Below are 19,285 nucleotides of genomic sequence, written 5' to 3'. Positions count from 1 at the left end.
ACGACATATTTCATCTCGCAATATCTCTAAGGAACTAGCATCGGCCATAAAACACATTTGAAATATTTCCGTAACACTGGATACTAAAAATAGTTTTCTATATATTTTATTATTTTTATTTTTTATATTTTAAAGTCTCCTTTTTACTAACGAGGGTTTATTTGTACCGGACCTACAGTTTAACGTGGGCTTCGAACCACGGTCCTCGGCATTAAGCCTAGCGACTAGCTAGTAACCAACTTAGAAATCATCCCAGAAGACATCCGATCTTACCCAGCCTGCCTGGTTATTACATAACATAAATTTACGACCATGTCCCAGCAGGATTCGAACCCGCGACTACCGCAACAGTAGATGGACCGTCCTGTCGCCTTTACTGGTGGCTTTTAATCGAGTGTCCATTTGTAAATCGTAGCCGAAATGAAACGAAATCGAGCCATTTTTGAAACGAATCGTTACAGAAAATGATATGGGGATCATGTCAACAAACATGTATGCGAAAAGATCGTAAAATTCGTTAATCCATCGATTTGGAGAAACAATACAATATGTTATTGTTATGCAACTCTCATACTGCAAAATTATCACTCATTTGGACTATGCCTTAACGACATAAACATTTATTGTTAAAATAACTCTAAATCAGCTCATTAGATATACGTATTTTAATCTGATGTATAAAAAATATGAATATAAAAAATACTTTTTCATTAATAGCATCAGCAAAGATTATTATTTTAATAAAGTGTTGGTATATTATAAAACCTGAAATACACTAATTTATATAGCACTATGTTAAGTTGCATGCCTATGTATTCTATACGAAAAAATATAAATGGTTTATAAGATTTTAATTGTATTAAATATTTTAAAATATTATATTTGAAAAGACAAAATTCACTGTAGTAAGTGATACAACTCATTTATAGTAACGCTAGTTCTTAGTTTTTTAAATTTCGTTACGAGTAAAACTAGCATCTATGATGTACTAATGCCGTTTTCATACATTAAATAAAAGCAGCCGTTTATTATAATATAAGATGTCCCAACATTTTTGAGTCACTGCAACAAGTGTATTGATATATATGTTCTGACTAAATCTATTGGAATGTATCGAAATTTTAACAACCATGACTTGAAGCAAACTTAAATAAATACATCAACAAATGGAAATATTTATAGTTCCAGGTAAAACAACATTTGTGTCCAAAATACGTACATGGATTGTTGATATTACATTATTGAAGATAATCAAACAGGATGGATTAATTAATACCTCCAGCTTCTATTGTTATTTGTTATTGTTGAGTGCTTCCAATTGATAAGAGAAAATATTGGACTTAATTAATTAATAATAATTAAAAATTACTTATATTAATTATGACCTCCAAAAACTTGATGCAGATATCCAAAATAGCAACAAAATTACCGAACATTTCCTGAGAATATATCTAAAATACAAAAATTTAGGTAATAAAACTTATAATTAATAGACCTAATCAGATTGAACTAAGAAAGCCTTAAAGTGAGCTTTGTAAAGCAGTGATATTAATGCTGTATATATTATCTTGTAATGTATATATTATCCTTTAACCCCAAGAACAGATGTAGGGACAGCGAAGGAGTAAGTTATACATCTGGTCTTGGTTTACTCACGTTCAATATCTAAAATGTTTGCAAATAAATCTGATCTATACGCATTTGACACGCAATCTATTGAAACGCACTTTAACTGAAGATCGATTTTTGGCTTTGAGACAACTTCCGTTGTGCTTTGAAGATTACTTTGATGTTGTGTTTCTTTAATACCCTATCAATGCAGTCTTTAACAATTAGTTTTAGAAATAGGGGCACCGCTAGGGAAACTTCTTTCATCTTATATTTTTCTAACTCATTTTCTGTACTACGCAAGCATTTGACTCATTTGTTTATGAAAAAGAGCCCAAGTTCAAGTATCAAGAAAACCACTAGCACTTTCTTGAAGATGTCTGGTCTTAAACAAAAAATTATCATATTCCTAAGAGCGTCGAGATTCATTACAATTCCAATTACATGACTTTTCCCAAAAAATTTACCTTCGCCTAATTGTCAGTACATAGAAAATTCAGCCTACAAGCATACTAAACCAAATTAAATTAAAAGCTCTGCTTATTTTGTAAGCAAAATACGAACCAATCAAATGGTATTATTGTTAGTTTCGACGTACTTTTGACGACGACCTTTTCACCAACATCCCTATCAATGATACTGAAATAATTGAAAAATTAAATAAAACACCAAGCTATCTATTCGCTCTCATACTATACTGTAAACATCCGCCCCTGTTAAGGGTTCTCCGATGATACGGGATAATATAACAAACATCTTCGTGAAACAGCTTAAACATCTTAATAACAAAGCACTAACCAAACTTCAACCTAGTTGTAGATATGTAGACAGTTTCTCTTCAAAATTAAAAAAAAAAAGTTTAAAAAAGAAACGGAAAGCGATCGATGACATCAGCAGAAGCCCAACTATTAACTGGAAGATATCACGATTGCAAGAGATACGTTCAATGAGAAAGCCTTGAACAGAAAATCAAAAATAGACATTAACAAGAAAATAAAAACGATTTTTTCTCTACAAATACATAAACATTATAAAACGATCAAAATGAGTTCATCACAAGCACATATAAATAAAAAAGCTTCCTAACGAACATTTTAAGAATTATACTGTATCATTTGGACGTGCTGCTCAATCTTTTTACTTGCCATGGTAATTTGAAAACCCTGGTAGAAAATATCTTTAAATTATATATAATGTATATAAAGTATATGATAATGAATGAAAGTTAGATATAACTGCTAAGGCGAACTAACTCTAAGTTCAATCTACAATTTTTGTGATACAGATTTATCAGTCACAGAGTGATAAGTACCATAGTATTAGTAAATGAGTATTTGCTTGGCCTAAGCAGTATTTTCCCACTTATTGTTTTGAAAACATGAAAACTCCTATTGAATTGAGGTTCCTCTAGCTAAATTGTATATATTTGTATAAAAATTAATTCATATTAATTACTAATCCCCTACGTAAATAGAGAATAAACATTAATTGATTTGGTTATAATATTTCATGAAAAAAAATCTCCTAATACTAATTATTAATTCTATTAATTCTAATAATAAATTCTAATACATTAATTTTAAAAACCAATGTTGGAGTTTCTCGGTAATAATTGAGTCATTAACACAACAATAACCTTTACAACATACCTAAAATATACAGTGAGTATACATAGTTGCCTAAATTACAAAAAATATTAATGAAAATTTTAGTAAATTCTGATGTTAAATATGGAATATAAGTATCACCATGCCACAAATGATGAAATAGTATCATAATTTATTAGAATAAATGATTATAAGGGCAATGATGAATTGAAACACCAAAATAAAAATAAAAATGTGTCACATGCAAGCCAAACCTAACTTTCCATAAAAACCAAAGCATTACATCTTATTATATTGAATTCCGTATAAATGACCATTCATTTTTCTCACTATAGATGAAAGCCTAAGGAATTCTGTGTATAGAAGGCTTCTTTGTATTTGTATTTTATTAGATTTTATTATAAATTAGTGTTTAGATATTTTTTGTTGCTCGACGTTGAACTGACACCATGACCGGTTCAGGTATCCCGTACTTTGTGTTATAAAATGAAACTGCACAGGTTTTAAGATTCTGTTCCTTGATTTTTAACACGACTTGGTTAAAACTACTTACCTGTGAGTGCATAAAATATAACCAGTTTAGAGCAGGAATTTTCGATAAAGGATTTTAAAATGGTAGGCCATTTGGTGCTCAAAAAATAGCTTTTTAAAGGGTTCAAAAACCCAAACTCAAGGTTATAAACACAAGATCGCTAACTTGTTTTTCTGTAACCTAGTAGTTTCTAATATATCGTGTCTTGAGTTACAAAAAGATTTTAAAGATTCTACTAAAAAGCTGTAATGTAGAAAAATGAATGAAGTTTTTTAATGATACACGAATGATGAGAAGTGAACAGCAAAACAATCCGCTGCTATTTTTATTGCGCACACCTAACGAATAAGTATTTTGTTATATTTTGATCCATTTGCAAAAGCTGAACATTTTTACCTCATTATGCACGCCACATTGCCCTTCTTATGATGCTTATAGAAATGTACATTAATGTCTAGTTAATTTTAATTCTAAGTCTAATCAATTCTGGATTACACCCAAACAACCCATATGTTTATAGGGATTTGAATTTCGGTTATTTAGTCTCTCACGGAATGCTGGAAATAGTATTATAATAAAATAACAATCATAAAAATATATGTAATAATAAGATAGCCAATATATTAAACTATTTTTAAAAAGTAATAATTTATCATCTAATATATTAACATTTCAAAGGCACCCGGTAAAGTTTTCTTCTATATTTCTTTCCAGATCTTAGCTAATAATTACATATTAGATAATCACATGCTATAAATATCGTTCCTTGAATTGTTTCATTTATAATGTTTTCTTTTTAGAAAATTCCTACCTACGCTATTTTAATATTGTTATTTCTAGCGTTCATTATGGACATAATCTATATTATCGATTATTATAATATATATATATATATATATATATATATATATATATATAAAAGATGGTATAAGAAATACAGAAGAAAACTTTACTTACTTTACTTTAATAAATTAGATGAAAAATTATTACCGTGTTAAATTACATGAGAGTATATCAGAACTTTGTTGCTCTTATGCAACCAATCATACTGAATTTCACTTTTTCAATTTGCACAACATTAAAGATAACTTAGCAATTCAAGAATATTATAAATAAAACAATATGTGTCAGAATAAAACTAAATTAGTTTAAGTAGACCTAAAATGCACATTTTTAGTATCTTAGAAAACCTCAAATACACTGGTATAATTTAAGTTGCCTGTAGATAGATGAATTATTATAAATCATATATATGAATCAACTGAAATTATTGAATTAATATGTAGTAAAATTCTTCTTCTAAAGGGATAACTTTTTAGACTATATATGATGTTAATTTGTCATTTTATATAGAAGTTAACATAATATTACAGGAATCTATAAGTTGAGATATGACTGATAATAAAAGCCCGCCAAAAGGATGTTTCAACTTATATTGTCGAGTTTCCATTCTGCGTTAAAGCACAAAATTAGTTTTGTTTAATTCCGTTCTTAGTAGTGGTAATAGTTATTTATCTTTCAAAGTTTGTTACGAACAGTGAATTAAGAAGTGTAACATAAAAATGGCATTTTTAAACAAACAAAAACGCCCGTTTACGGTGGTAGTCGAGGGGAATATAGGTTGTGGCAAAACAACATTTTTAAACCACTGTAATAAGTTTAATAATGTGTGTGTCCTGGCTGAACCTATTGAAATGTGGCGAAATTGCAACAACCATAATCTGCTGGGTTTGTTATATCAAGATATAAAGAAGTGGAGCTTCACTTTTCAGTCATATGTTCAACTAACAATGCTGCAACAACATACAAAGCAAACATCATGTCCAATTAAACTGATGGAAAGGTCTATTTATAGTGCGAGGTAAAATTTCATTTATATTTTACCTGTTTCCAATATACATTTATTGAATTGTAGATACTGTTTTGTTGAAAAAATGAAACAGGATGGATTAATACCACAAGCTTCTGCTGCCGTTATTGATAAGCATTTCCAATGGATAAGAGAAAATGTTGACATCACAGTTGACCTTATTGGTAAATACACTATATTCTTACTAATTTTTATGATTTTTTATGTTCAATTTTAGTGTATCTTAGAACAACTCCAGAGGTTGTTTATGAACGTATGTTAAAAAGAAACAGATCTGAGGAGAAATCAGTGTCATTAGAGTACCTGCAAGCTTTACATCAAATTCATGAAGACTGGTTGTACCATAAATCTCTATTTGATTTACCAGCAAATGTTCTTGTTTTGAATGCTAACTTAGATAAATCTGCTATATGTGAAGAATATCTTAAAGTTGAGGGCCATATATTAAATAAATCTGTATTGATCAATGCTTCTGTATAATGTCAACAGAGGTGTATGTGTATTTCTAGATTAGATTTTATTTTGGTTTAACACCAATTTTTATACTTATTTTAATTTTATATATATATATATTTGTTTTTAGAAAACATGTATAAATTAAGCGTTTAAAATTTAACGTATGTGTATATTTGTTGTGAGTCAATTATAAAAAAGGTTATTGATTATGACTATAAAAAGTGAAGTATTAGTTTTTATTTTATTACCCATATTGTTGTAAAAATAAATCTCCATTCTGTCATATATGCCGTGTCCAGTTGATTGTAGTCTGTGCCATTAGAATTTTTTTAGAATGTACATTGATTATATTGCTTTAACTTGATAACATTGTTTTTGTGCAATCTGGAAGGCACACAATATATGATTACTGAAACAGGACACACGTTAGGTTGATGTCACATTTTTACACAGTCCCTGCCTGACAGTCACGTTAAAGGTCTGGAAAAATAACTATTATTATGCTATACCTGATATGTAGACATAGAAACATTTTAGTAACTGATCTGTATGAAATATCTTATTCCAAAGTCTTATCTGTGCATTAATCAGATCAGATGTTAGTAAATGTTTTAGTCTACGCGCATTTAGCTGACTGAAAAGCAGAATATTTGATTATGCTCATAACGGTTTCTAGATGGATATCGGGCATGTCACCTTATTAGAGCCACACTATGAAGCATCAACAATTCCGCGCAATACTTTGTTTTGGAACCATTCAATGATGGTTTTATATTTGCCTATATATATATATATATATATATATATATATATTGATGGTTTATATGGTATTATATTTGCCTGTAGTACACCATAGTCGGAATCCGTATGACTTAAATGGGTGTAGTAAGCACTGTTTTGTACAAAACCTTGATATCTAAAAATAACTTCGATTTGTGTCTAATAAGTCAGTAATAAAGTAAGTAATAAGTATTTGGTTTACTATAAGTCCAACTTTTTTCGTCAAGCAAGCATATGCACCATATTGATCATCATATGCTGGCTATTTTCTGCTGAATTGTGCACACAGTGTGTGCATGTTTATTGCAATTTCTTATAAATCTATCTCGATTATTAAATACAAATTTAAAGAAATTATTCTACCTAACTTTTCTCTAAATGATAGTTTTACCGTTACACAGAGAAGGAACTTATCTTTGATAATAAGTTTTGAAAAGTTTATTATTATTCTGGTGAACGATCAGACGTAGATCAAAGCGTGATTCTGCCCTACACTTTTTATAATAATGTTTTTTCATAATACAATAGTCTATATTATCGAGATTTTTGTTTCAACACAATGGTTAATATATTGGTTTACTAGAAGAGATAAGTTGTAGCTCTTTGTTGCTTTGACTAATTCTCTGCGTTTTGTTTGACCGATAGTCAGCTCCTACATCATATATTTACCACTCTAGTTTCCTCCGGTAATAAATCTATTACCCAACGTATTAAAGGAAGCTAGGAAAATGCTCTGCCTTATAACTTATGAATAGTTACACTGGTTGATTGTACGTAGTCTATACTTGCATCTGATTTACCGTCTTGGTATTTTGTATGGTAAAGTTTATATCTGAGGATTCGCAGACAGTGTTTATCTGTGAAATGTGTGTTCGGTAACCATCTTATGTCAATATGTTCGTATATTAATTTTTATTTTTAGTTCCCTGGTATTTTTTAGAGGCCGTTGGCATTCCAAACGCAGACTTTATATTTTAACTTGGACTGTTTTTGTTGCTGTTGTTATCTCTTTTCCTTTAATCTGGAATATAGTTTTTGTTGTGATTGCTTGTAAACGTAATCTTGTGGTTTGCGCATCTTCTCCTGCGCATTCCAATAAATCCTTCACATTTTATTATATGTTACATAGCGCATATTGTTATGGCCCTGATTGTCCGAAAACAAAGGTATGCTCATGTCTATCTATAAAATATGATGAATAAAGTATTTAGAATTAGTTAATTTATTAGAATATTAATCGTTGGCATAATTTAATGGAGTTCCGGCAAAAGCATCGCAGGACCGATTGTAACGTAACCAAGGGTGGATTAAACTTTACTCAAAGCTAACACCACCATGTTATAAACAATAAGAAATATGATTATATTAATCTTACCAAATTTAAAACTGCTGCTAATAATATTGATTAGGTCTTTTCCTCGCTAGACATGTAAACAAATCAATCTGCACTTATGGGATGATTATTCCAACCTTTTATGTCATTAGGAAGATCCCAAGGGAAGAGCATCAAGCACAAAATGCTATGTAGGAACAACAATCGTATCAATCACATATTCATCTTGCCAGTAAACTGAGCCGTCGAAACAAGGTACACACACAGTAAACGCGTAAGAAAATTATCATTATAGACACTTACAAGGAAGCACAGAGTCCGCATAATAAGGAGCATACAGTATATCACTTGTAACGAAACAGTACCTCCGTTCAAATCAAAATCGAACAACACGATCAATCTCATCGTAACGGTAGGTTTCCGATATTTGATAACTCGGAGTGGTAGTCAGCACGCATCTCATTTAAACTCATAAGTCCTTATGTATTAAACGTCACCAATTTTGTGCATTTAATATTATACATCTAAATTTAATATTATCATTTGAGTATAATTAACTTTAATTAATTCGTGTTGTAATTTAAGTTGATTTCTAAATAATGTTTTAAAACTAATAAGGTCTTGGCTGTTTAACATTTAAACAGAGATGTATTGATGAATAGATATAAGACTCAATAAATTTAATTATTAGTTCTATATGTACAATTTTTTATACAATGAAAAATTAGAATTAAGTTCTATAATATCACTTAATACAATGTTATTGTGAAGCAAATCTCCAAACTGCAATATAATTGATTATTTTATTTATACCAATACTAATTTTCCTTAATAGTAACAATAATTACTAGTAGTATAAAGAGTTCCATTATAAAGTATTCTATTAGATAAAATATTAGAATATTATTTTAAGTAATTCTATACGCCTAATAATTTTATATATTTTTTATTATGCCATAACTTAAATTACACCAATCAATTCTTTTGAGCATTTCAGATTCCAGAACTATTTTTATCAAATACTTAGTATAGGAAAATACTTTAAAAACAAATCCTTCGTTTATAACAGGGTATATTGCAGGAAAAATTTAACAAATGTAAAATTGTATATGCTGTAAAAGCTGTTACATAAAAACACATATTCATTCATTATTATTGACATTTGACACTATAAAGGAAAACTAATATACCCCACTGAAAATTTTTAATATATCCTCTCCAATAAACTACAAATACCTGACATTTCTTGTGAAAAATTATATAATCAACAAAATGTAATATATATAATATCCCATTAAAACTAAGGAACCTTAATTTTTTCATTTGTAAACCATAATTTTATTGTTAATAAATATATATATATATATATATATATATATAATGTATATACTTTTTATTTACCTTTACCACTTCCTTTATTAATTGCAATTTCCATATATAAGTCATCTCCTATCACCTATAGCTGCAAAGCAGTAGAGTGATTCTTTAGATTACTTAATTAATTCTTCATAGCTTAGAATCTTTCATGAGATGTAATCAACCTCCAAAGTGAGTGCTAGTGAATAAATAGTTAAAGTCAATAAAAAAACAGAAACGCACCCTTTACACTTGTACTTTTTTTTAACTTACAACCATTCAGCTATTCTACTGACAGACATAGGCCTCTCTACTATTTTTCACAGATCATAATAAAAGTTATCTGTATTTCCAATCATGTCATTGTTACAATTTTTTAATAATCAATGCACCTAATGCACATTTGCTTGTGCTGGTCAACATATATATTGATTAGACGGTTCGTTGAAAAAGTAATGAGATTTATGAAGAAGGATCTAGATTTGAGACATGATTTCTGGAAGACCTCATGTACGGTGTGAAAGGTACCTTTTGTACAAATTTAAAAGATGTTACACACAAACCGATATGTCACTTAGATCTGTTTAACAACCAATATATTTTACTTATCATCCATGTTCAAATATATTTCTTTCAAGAAACTAGCCTATATTGCCCATACATCAATATTAGTATTCAAAAACATATTAATCAACTAAAGTTATGTATAAAGTGTAGCTTGTGCAAATAATATTTAAATTACATAGATTATAAAAGATTACCAATCCTTATCTTTAATTTCTCTGTTTTAGTTCTTTAAATAATAGCTACTTTTTAAAAAACTTAATCTTATTTGTGGAATATGGTCAATTACAAAACCTAGCATAATTGTGATTAGTACTAATAGTAATTTATTATCAAACAATAATGAACTAGAAAATAGGATTGGCCTTATATGAAATTAAAGCATATTAAGCTTAATGTATATAAAATTACTGCCACAGTGATTATGATTTAAGGACGATAAACTACCAAAATTACCTAAAAATAAATTTAATAAGTATCTGGTTTCTTATTTATATACCGTGGCTAAATGTTGTAATTAATTTACTGTAAGAAAATGTAATATTTTTATTTAAAAATTATTCTTTAATTACATACTAAAATTATATATAACTTAAAAATAATAAGCGATTAAAATAATTTTGGATTTCTTTTCCAAAACTAATGAATTATCATTTTCATATCTAAGTTATAAAATATAAGCCTTTTTCAAAATTTATTTTTGAGTATAACACAATATTACCTAATTTTAAAATGTTTCCAGGCAACTGATAACATTTTTATATAAAGTCCCAAAATGTTATATTTTACAGTCATAGAGATCACCTCTTGAATAATGGTGTAAGCTGAATAGTAGTTAATAACATCCCAAGAGGCTTAATTGCTTGACTAGTAAATTATATATAGAAAATTTTTCATATAACATTAAAAGTATGATTATGTTAAACAATTTACTTGTTAATAGCATCATAATCTTGTGCCCAAAATTTGACAGCCTCTTGTTGACTGGTCAACCATAAGGCAGTAGCTAATTCACCCACTGTACTTGGTTCATCGGTATTTCTATACCAGTCAAGTAAAAACTGGTAGATTGTCTGTAATAAAAACACCTCATAAAACAATAGTCATTATGATGGTATGTATCCTACCTCCCTAAGATTATCTCTGTATTTATATTGAAATTGATCAATCTGACCAGTGGAATAGCGAAAATGTCTAGCTAACCAAACCCAGTTTTGATCCATATGTTTCGATAAATATTGTAAGTCTTCTTTTGTTAATTTCTTTTTACTTGCTTTTAGTGCTATTATATCTTTTGTTTCCGCAATTGTGGGTACAGTATTTTTATTAGGTAAATTTGTATTATTGACATAAGTTGTATATTGATTGCCCACAACAATGTGAGAGGATCCATTAATGTTCACAACATTGACTGCTGTAATACATAACAATTTAGAGTTGAATAATATATGTTATTAAATATACACACGTGCATATTTCGGATAGCTAATCTGCTGTTTCTTTTTTGGTTCCTCCAAATTTTCCTTTGGTTGCTTATTTTGATTTTCATTCTCATTTGGTTCTCCTCTCGGTGGGCTAGGCATGGCATCAGTTGTATATTGGGACGACATTTTTTAATATAATATATAAACAAAAACAAATATTGTAAAACAAAGCCGAACAAATCCTAAACTACATCAAGTGATCAAAAACACAATGGACTTGTCACCTATGCTTGTCATTCATGTCAAAACGAAACTTAAGTTTCTTAAACGCAGACGACAGAAAGAATTACAATCAAAGCTGTATGATTGGTTTAATGCGAGTATGCGTATTTCAATAGGACCAATGCAATTTCAAATTAATTTGATTAGGCAATTTTTGAATATCTACACTAATTTACAGAGTTTCACATACGCATTATATTTTGTTTCTTTTGTTGTTACTTAACTTAGTAGAGAAAGTAATTCACTCCAAGTTGTTTGTTATGATTTACGTTTTTACTTGGAGTATCTGTTTAAAAAGTAGTCCATTTCACGAAGATTACTAAAATATTAATGTATCGTTATTTTCGAATTAATGAAAAAAATTGCTTCAAATGAGTACTAGAATGTTAAGTATGAAAAGCTCAAGCTCGCTTATCGCAAATATACTTGGAAAAAAACATTTAAGACTGAAATAACGCTCAAACTGCTACTATCATTTAGCTTTATATATAAAATGATCACAAAAAAATTTAAAGCAAAAATACTTAAATATATTAAAAGGGCTTACATGCCATTTCGAACTGAGGTTCACAAAATGTAAAAAAATTGAATTAAACAAAATTGTTGTTTAACCTTTCTGATATTTTCATTTGCTTCCTATACATATATTCTTGAATTAGTACATTTTTTAGTACCTTGGAATGTTAATCATATACCCTTTAATATGGTATTAAAGAGTGAAAATAAATACAGAATTAGGGTAATAATACAACATAATATATAATTGATCAAATTATTGATAAACTCCACAAATCTGCGCTAAATATTCTTTTTAATACTGATTCAAAAAGGGGTTCGGTATTTTTATCTGAATTTGCTTAAACACAAAGGAACGAGACATTTAAAACATAACCATAAAATAAAAATAAATAAACAACCAATTTTATACCATTGAAATAAGCATGCGTGCATAGAACCAATCGTATAGCTTCAATTACGTTTTTTTATATCGCTTCCTAAATATAAATCTGTAAGGACTTACTTACTCAAATATATCTGTATGGATCGTTTGAGCGTTTATATGCATTAGGTTTTATTTTAAATTATGTTATTAAACTATATTTTTTATTAAAAATATTTATGTATAAATGAATGTCGCCCTCTATACAATTAATGAGACACTAGTTAATTACCATAGAAAAAAGTTAATTACTTAGGGCGTTATGCATTTTCAGGAACACGGGCTCAGATGGCGCTCTTCTTTTGCTTCTTTTTCTTGAACTGTAGTAAAACATTTTATATGTAATTCAAATTTATAGTTTTTGTGTATAAGCAGCATACCTTATGTTTCAAAATAATGACTTGTGATCGTATAGGGAGTGACAAATTGAGCGGTATGTATTTTTCTAACGTTGTACATGTACATGGGGCTACATAATCGTTACTCAACGAGGGTGTACAAAATAGCTAAGAAGATATGAATACGTTATACACATTCTTTAGGGCATCTCCAATTTAAAAATCCAATATGACAACTTAATCCGTATATTAATAAATTATAAATTTAACTTACGAGTATTCTTGGTAAAGTACATTTTTTATCAAAGCATAAACAAAAATGATTTTATAAGCAAATTCTCGCTAATGGATTAAAATATGTAATGCATTATATAGATAATACGATTTGTGTTCAAACAATACATTAACATGATTAAAAGTTAAATTTTATATATAATAAAAATAGTTACAGTGTGATAGAAATTAATGGAGTGGTAAAATCAACGAGAAAGTTGTAACAAACAGTTTTATTTGGTTTAAATTTAATACAAGTAGATAAATAAATGTCAGATTAATATTGCACATGACTGAAAAACACCTTACATCAAATGGATGTAACAGAAATAACATCTGGGAACATCTTTGTTTTACCTGTTAGATAAAATATACAATACAGCTAACGTTAAACGGCATTGTACAACAACTTGTGAGTATAATATGTACAGCTACAATAGCTAAAATGTATTTCGTCCATTTGAAAAAGGCAAAAAATTAACACATTTATGCTTAAAATACCAAAAAAATTAAAAATATGTATCCATTTAAATGTTTACAAATGTATTAATTCCAAAGGATATACTAATTAAAAAAACATCAATATATGTATATCGATAAAAAAAAGAACAAATTATTCATAATTAAAAGATAGTAAGGGTTGGGGCTAACCGAACGCAATAAAACAGGGTGGAAGCCGTTGAAGTCACTGGGGAGGTGATTGAAATTGAGACAACCAAAGTTTAAAGAAGGCACAAGCAGCAGTAAGGGGCTGCAGCGGAATTGTGTTAGTAAATGGCAAAATACCCTGTGTGTAAGACAATAAAAATTATCGTAGCAGTGATGGGAAATCAAAGATACGGCAATGTTAAATCTTATAAGACATCAAAGGTGTATTACACATACAAGACATACATACTGTCGAGGCACTGTGAGTAAGGCAATCCTACATTTAATTCAGTGGAAAAGGGTTCATCCGCAACACAAGGCGGGCAGGTACACGAGGTACAATAATTTTTTTATAACTTTTTTGTCACATTATAAACTTTATACTATGTGCAAGTTGGTGCACACAACAGTAGATAAAATATATATATTATGTATAAGATACAATTTCTAATTTATATAATTTCATTTTCTTTTGTGTAGTAGATTATTTTGTAACCATAATCTGAAATCACAAACAAAAGGCTACAACAATGAACACTCTAGTTCCTTAGGAAGCAGTACATACAACAATTATGGGACTGATGCTTGTGGTGCGAACCCAATGGTCCCATCATTATAAGAGCTAGTGGACAAAGTCAGGGTCAGGGTGGGAGAGGGAGGTATTCATCTGCTGTTTCTGAAGCAGTTTCAGTAGATTAATGGCATGTTCGCTAAACAAGTGTACATTTTAAACAATAATAGACTATTCTAAAAACATTTATAAAAAAGAGGACACAAACTAAATACATGGCACAATCCGATGTCCCACCTGCTTTACCTCTCTTATATACATTCGTATGTATAAAAAAATACAGCAAACCAACTAATACGCATCAGATGATCGATCAATTTACAACCCTGACGCCTTCTATATCCACCTGTCCTAAACAAATGGTCATTGAAAATTGTCTCCTTTCCAAAGAATTTGTAGTTTTTCTTAAAAATGTATAGTGATTAGAACATATATGTCTTGTTGGCATTTAAAATTATTATCAGAAACTCCGGATTTAAAATCTGTTTACATATTGAGAACCTTATGCTTGTCTCTAAATAGGGCCAACGACACAATAATAACATCTATTTCCAAATATACATCAGAGATAAGTACAAGTTGAATTTGAAAGAATTCATCTCAAATATGTTAACATAGTGGTGTTTCAATTAAGAAAATATAAAAATATAAAATATATTACATCAATTTGGAATTTAGTCGAAAATATATTATTATAGATGCTAGATCTTAATTAAAACACCTTCAAATTAACTTGCGGAGTTGTCAGTCTATTTTAATAACCTAAATAGAAAGTGTTATTCAACGTGCCTTGTAACTTGTGCAAACAAACTTGTTTAGGTTACCATTCTAGAGAAAAGAAAGAAAATCAAATTATGGTTTTCATATGATGCGTACCTCATTGGCCCGTTGCTGTATAACAAAAATAACGTCCGGCATATGTATAAATATAAACTATACAAGTACAATTGTATAAAGATATGATTTTCGACGCTAGTGCCGAAATATAAAACCCATTCTAGTACAAAAAGTAAAACAAAAACAAAATCTTTTTCTCTCTCATCATCTCTGCAGAAATTCACGTTTGTTTTAACAACTAAGCAGATACGGGTTTAATCAGTTTTTCATTTTTTTCCTTTTTTAATGTCTAATAGACTTGAAACTTATCACATGGATGACAATTGGCAAATGAACGTATTTATACTACGTTGTCCACTTCCACATATCCACATTATCACTATGGCACTATACCATGAAGGTACCCCATGGCCTATGAAGCCCAATCAGACAATCGTTGCCTTTTGTGCAGCTGTTGTACTGGATCATAGTCGCCAGGTCCTTGGGCTGACGGCGCAGAAGGTGTCGGTGATGGTAAATTTGTTGGAGTAACACTACCAGGTGTTGGAGTCACTTGGCCAGCTGAGCTTGGTCTTGGGTGATGGGCATGAGTTAAATTTAGCGTTTGTCCATGGCTTTGTGGATGATGTAGTGAAGAACTATGACAAAAACAATTTAATCTAAGATAAAAATAGTTCATATCATTCTTAATTAATAATTAAATATTTAAGATCTTAGTATAATATGGTCTCAACAAAGCAAAAACTAATTTCTACTACATTGAAATTTATGTCAATATGATATTTTAAGATATTTACAATAAATGAAGTATAAGAGAATGTGTCATTGTCAAACACATTAAATTTTTAATCATCAGAGTTACAAAGTAATTAGAAATATTTTAAGAATATTTTTTTAAATTAATCATTTGAGACTAATAAATCATTTAGACATGTAAAGCCTTAAGAAATGACTTAATAGGAGTTGAAAGGGTAATAAAATTCAGTTTCAATATATTCAATACAACAAATAATATGTTATGAAAAATAAGATAATTTGAAGAAAACTAAATTTTTAGGGCGTAAAAAATGAAATTATGCCATGAAGGTTAATGACACTTTAATTAAAAAACTTTTAGCGTAAATTACCTGGACAAATGTGGGTGATGCTCTCTTGGTGGTGATATTGGTTCACTCTTGATTTTTACTGGTAATGGAGATCCAGCGGTTGGAGGGGGTGTACTACTTGGTACTGCCAAATGAGGCATGCAGCTTGTTCCAGCACCACTACTACCCGCACTATGCGCCAAAGAAGATGCAATTTGATGAGTACTCCAAGGCATAGAAGATAAAGTCATAGGATCTGATGTGATACTAAAATCTTGCGCACCAAATGATGTGAGAGCACCTGGATATCCAGAAAGACCTGGTGTTTGTAACGCTACGACAGGAGTGTTCAGTGAAGATTGCGATCGAGCATGCTGTCCAAAACAAAATAATATATTAAAAGTTATACTCAAGTACTATATATTTTTTATCACTTACCTCTGAATAAGATACTTCTTCCGTGTTAATACTAGAACTTGCTGTTGGGATTACTACCCTCAAATTAGCTCTCGGTCCTGGAGAATGTTGTTTTGGATGTTTGGACGTACTCATTCCAGGGCCTGGGCTTGGCCCAGGTGACGGTGAACCGCCAATTGGAGATGATGAATTTGGATACCTTTATACATAAAAATAGTTTTTTAATGTCTGATTGTATTGATCTACTAACATACTTACCCATTGCTCATTTCTAGAATGCCACCACTGGGATATGCTGAGTCTGTTTCAGAAGATGATGGCCTAGGACTAATACTAGTATGTGCCATCTGGGGACTAGATTGGAGAAGTGCTGAATCACTATAGCTTATATTTACTGGTACCGATACAGGCTGTGAGTAGTTGGATGAACTCATGTTTACCTAATTAATAAAAAATATAAATGTAAACAGTTTTTACTGTATATGCTTTTACTGTATGGCTTTAATTAAATAGTTCATTTTAAGTTTATCTGCAATCCAATCAAAACCCATTCAATTTAATTACTTGCAAGATTTGTATTATAACGTTTAAATAATAAAGAAAAATACGCAATGAATACAATTCCTTTAAACAACTGATCTTTTCGTTAATAATGTTTATAATAATTATACCATATATATTGAAAATATTTTAAAGCAACTATATTATTGAAACAAAATATATACTAACTGGACTAACCCTTTGCCCATTTAATGTTTGGTTCCTCTGCAACATCATCTGGAAATCTTCTTCAATTTTGTTGTATTTCGCTTCTGTTCTTGGCGTTAACTGGTATTCCGTTTCTGGTTCAGGACTATCGGGGCTCATTACTCCGTTCTTATGCTCCTTCTTATTAAGTGCCTGCAAGTGTTAGTGGACCAGTTCATGGAGTAATGCACTAGCGCATAGACGCATTGACAACATTCGTTAATGTGTTTAATTGTTTTGTCATCCCAATATTACAAGACCTTGTAATAGATATTATAAAAAAATAGTTACTTGGTATATTCAATAACAAAATTTGAAAATAATAATCGGCAGACTTTCTGGTCTTCGCTAAAGGATAGTTTATTTTATAGTATAGCCTAATTTACTAATATATTAGAACCAGTTACAGTATCAAACAAAACAAATCAGATCAAAATAAAGGCACTTTCAATATAGTGTATATTAAAACAATGCTGTGTATCATCACAAACAACGATTTGATGTAATATTTTAAGAAGTTATCGTGGTTTATGGCCGTCAAGTAATTTCAGATGGTAGTTACATGTGTACATGAAAGTAACCAATAAAGATATTCGCTAGCTGCAAATATTGCATATACTTAAATACATGAAATTAAAATGAGAAATTATACTGTTGTATAATAAATATAATATATTGAGATAATAGTCACAAATAGATGAACGTGGATTTGAAAATTTTAATTAAAAAGCTTTTAATTATTGAGTGTAAAAACGAACTGCATATGCATTGAAAAATATTGTTGATTAATTGGACCTAAATGCTGCTTATGCTTAAATAAACATGTTTATGTTTGATATGAGAGGCAATCAGTAAATGCTTATTGAATCCAAAGCATGCATAAAAGAGCAAAACTATCCTTTTTAATCATATATGTGAAACATTTTTGTTACTTTTGTAATAATGGGAGAACTATTGACAATAAATAACGATTAATACTAATATTGTTAAGTTTAATAAGTTTTTCAGTACTGAAAGCAACAACTCGTGTTAATAAAGGGCGAATGCAAACAAACGGAAAGCATAACGTGATTTGAGTAGATTGCGCAATGGGTGTTAAAAATAATACATCACATATAAAATTAAAATAAAATAAAAACGTTTTTTGCATAAGCCGTATATTATTGGCAAGTTGCTGCTGGATCTGATGTACCTCTATAATGTTCTTGTTGGTGAGGGACTCGTGAGGTTCATTGTATTCCGTGTATTTTAACAATACTTTATCCATGTCCGTGCTAGCATATTGGTATAATTTGTTGCTGCTGCTGAATATGATAAGAGCAATTTCACAATCACACAGTACTGATAGTTCATATGCCTTCTTCATAACACCAAATTTTCTCTTGTTAAAAGTCACCTAACAAAAAATTATATTTTTTTACTGTCTGAATTCTAAATCAAGCATTGATAGCAGAAAAATAATATTCCTAAATATTTTATTTTGGTCCTTATATCAAGTATGTACAATAGAAAATAAGTATACATTCAAGCTGATTTTGGCAAAAGTAGATAATAATTCAACGTTTCCTATAAATAAGATAACAACATATTTTGAACATTGTTTGATTTTGATTCCTA

At 29.6% G+C, this 19,285-nt stretch overlaps 3 protein-coding genes across 29 annotated transcripts in view; 1 reads left to right on the top strand and 2 right to left on the bottom strand.

Moving 5' to 3' along the window:
- Positions 1-5,171: 5,171 nt before the first annotated feature.
- Positions 5,172-6,299, top strand: LOC143197084 (deoxynucleoside kinase). Its single transcript, XM_076405248.1, has 3 exons — positions 5,172-5,608; positions 5,663-5,781; positions 5,835-6,299. The coding sequence occupies exons 1-3, from the start codon at positions 5,310-5,312 to the stop codon at positions 6,095-6,097; spliced, it is 681 nt and encodes a 226-aa protein (XP_076261363.1). The 5' UTR covers positions 5,172-5,309; the 3' UTR covers positions 6,098-6,299.
- A 2,942-nt stretch (positions 6,300-9,241) lies between these two features.
- imd (death domain-containing immune deficiency protein) lies at positions 9,242-12,712 on the bottom strand. 2 transcript variants are annotated; one of them, XM_076405249.1, is made up of 5 exons: positions 12,508-12,712; positions 11,575-12,448; positions 11,234-11,520; positions 11,040-11,179; positions 9,242-10,973 (listed from the first exon to the last, which is right to left on the bottom strand). In XM_076405249.1, exons 2-5 carry the CDS (start codon positions 11,714-11,716, stop codon positions 10,907-10,909), a joined length of 636 nt encoding a protein of 211 aa, XP_076261364.1. In that variant the 5' UTR covers positions 11,717-12,448; positions 12,508-12,712; the 3' UTR covers positions 9,242-10,906. The 2 variants fall into 2 exon arrangements, with proteins under 2 accessions (XP_076261364.1, XP_076261365.1); XM_076405250.1 differs by having other exon boundaries at positions 11,234-11,517.
- Positions 12,713-13,581: 869 nt separating this feature from the next.
- Positions 13,582-19,285, bottom strand: part of Mef2 (Myocyte enhancer factor 2) — a 140,958-nt gene continuing 135,254 nt past the window's right edge. For 13 of the 26 annotated variants that reach the window (XM_076405204.1, XM_076405211.1, XM_076405210.1 and 10 more), the window contains 6 exons: positions 18,861-19,064; positions 17,651-17,821; positions 17,180-17,361; positions 16,943-17,120; positions 16,547-16,878; positions 13,582-16,057 (listed from right to left, as the gene is read on the bottom strand). In XM_076405204.1, the coding sequence (XP_076261319.1) occupies positions 15,832-16,057; positions 16,547-16,878; positions 16,943-17,120; positions 17,180-17,361; positions 17,651-17,821; positions 18,861-19,064 (1,293 nt within the window). In that variant the 3' untranslated portion in view covers positions 13,582-15,831. The remainder of the gene's footprint in view (positions 16,058-16,546; positions 16,879-16,942; positions 17,121-17,179; positions 17,362-17,650; positions 17,822-18,860; positions 19,065-19,285) is intronic. The other 13 variants (XM_076405220.1, XM_076405222.1, XM_076405224.1 and 10 more) reach the window with 3 other exon arrangements.

The sequence above is a fragment of the Rhynchophorus ferrugineus genome, unplaced genomic scaffold (assembly GCF_030347505.1).
Source record: "Rhynchophorus ferrugineus isolate W39M unplaced genomic scaffold, kcgeb_rfMv2 rfM5, whole genome shotgun sequence".
Classification (NCBI taxonomy): Eukaryota; Metazoa; Arthropoda; class Insecta; order Coleoptera; family Curculionidae; genus Rhynchophorus; species Rhynchophorus ferrugineus.
The sequence above is the reverse complement of the archived record's forward strand: the minus strand, read 5'-3'. Positions and strand labels throughout refer to the sequence as shown.

Excerpts from the sequence above, each read along its gene's own strand:
- LOC143197084 (XM_076405248.1), top strand. The coding sequence starts at position 5,310 with ATGGCATTTTTAAACAAACAAAAACGCCCGTTTACGGTGGTAGTCGAG. Across the intron at positions 5,609-5,662 it reads AGGTCTATTTATAGTGCGAG|ATACTGTTTTGTTGAAAAAA; the intron begins GTAAAATTTCAT and ends ATTGAATTGTAG. Across the intron at positions 5,782-5,834 it reads CATCACAGTTGACCTTATTG|TGTATCTTAGAACAACTCCA; the intron begins GTAAATACACTA and ends GTTCAATTTTAG.
- imd (XM_076405249.1), bottom strand. The coding sequence starts at position 11,716 with ATGTCGTCCCAATATACAACTGATGCCATGCCTAGCCCACCGAGAGGA. Across the intron at positions 11,180-11,233 it reads ACAGAGATAATCTTAGGGAG|ACAATCTACCAGTTTTTACT; the intron begins GTAGGATACATA and ends TTTTTATTACAG. Across the intron at positions 10,974-11,039 it reads GATTATGATGCTATTAACAA|TCAAGCAATTAAGCCTCTTG; the intron begins GTAAATTGTTTA and ends ATAATTTACTAG.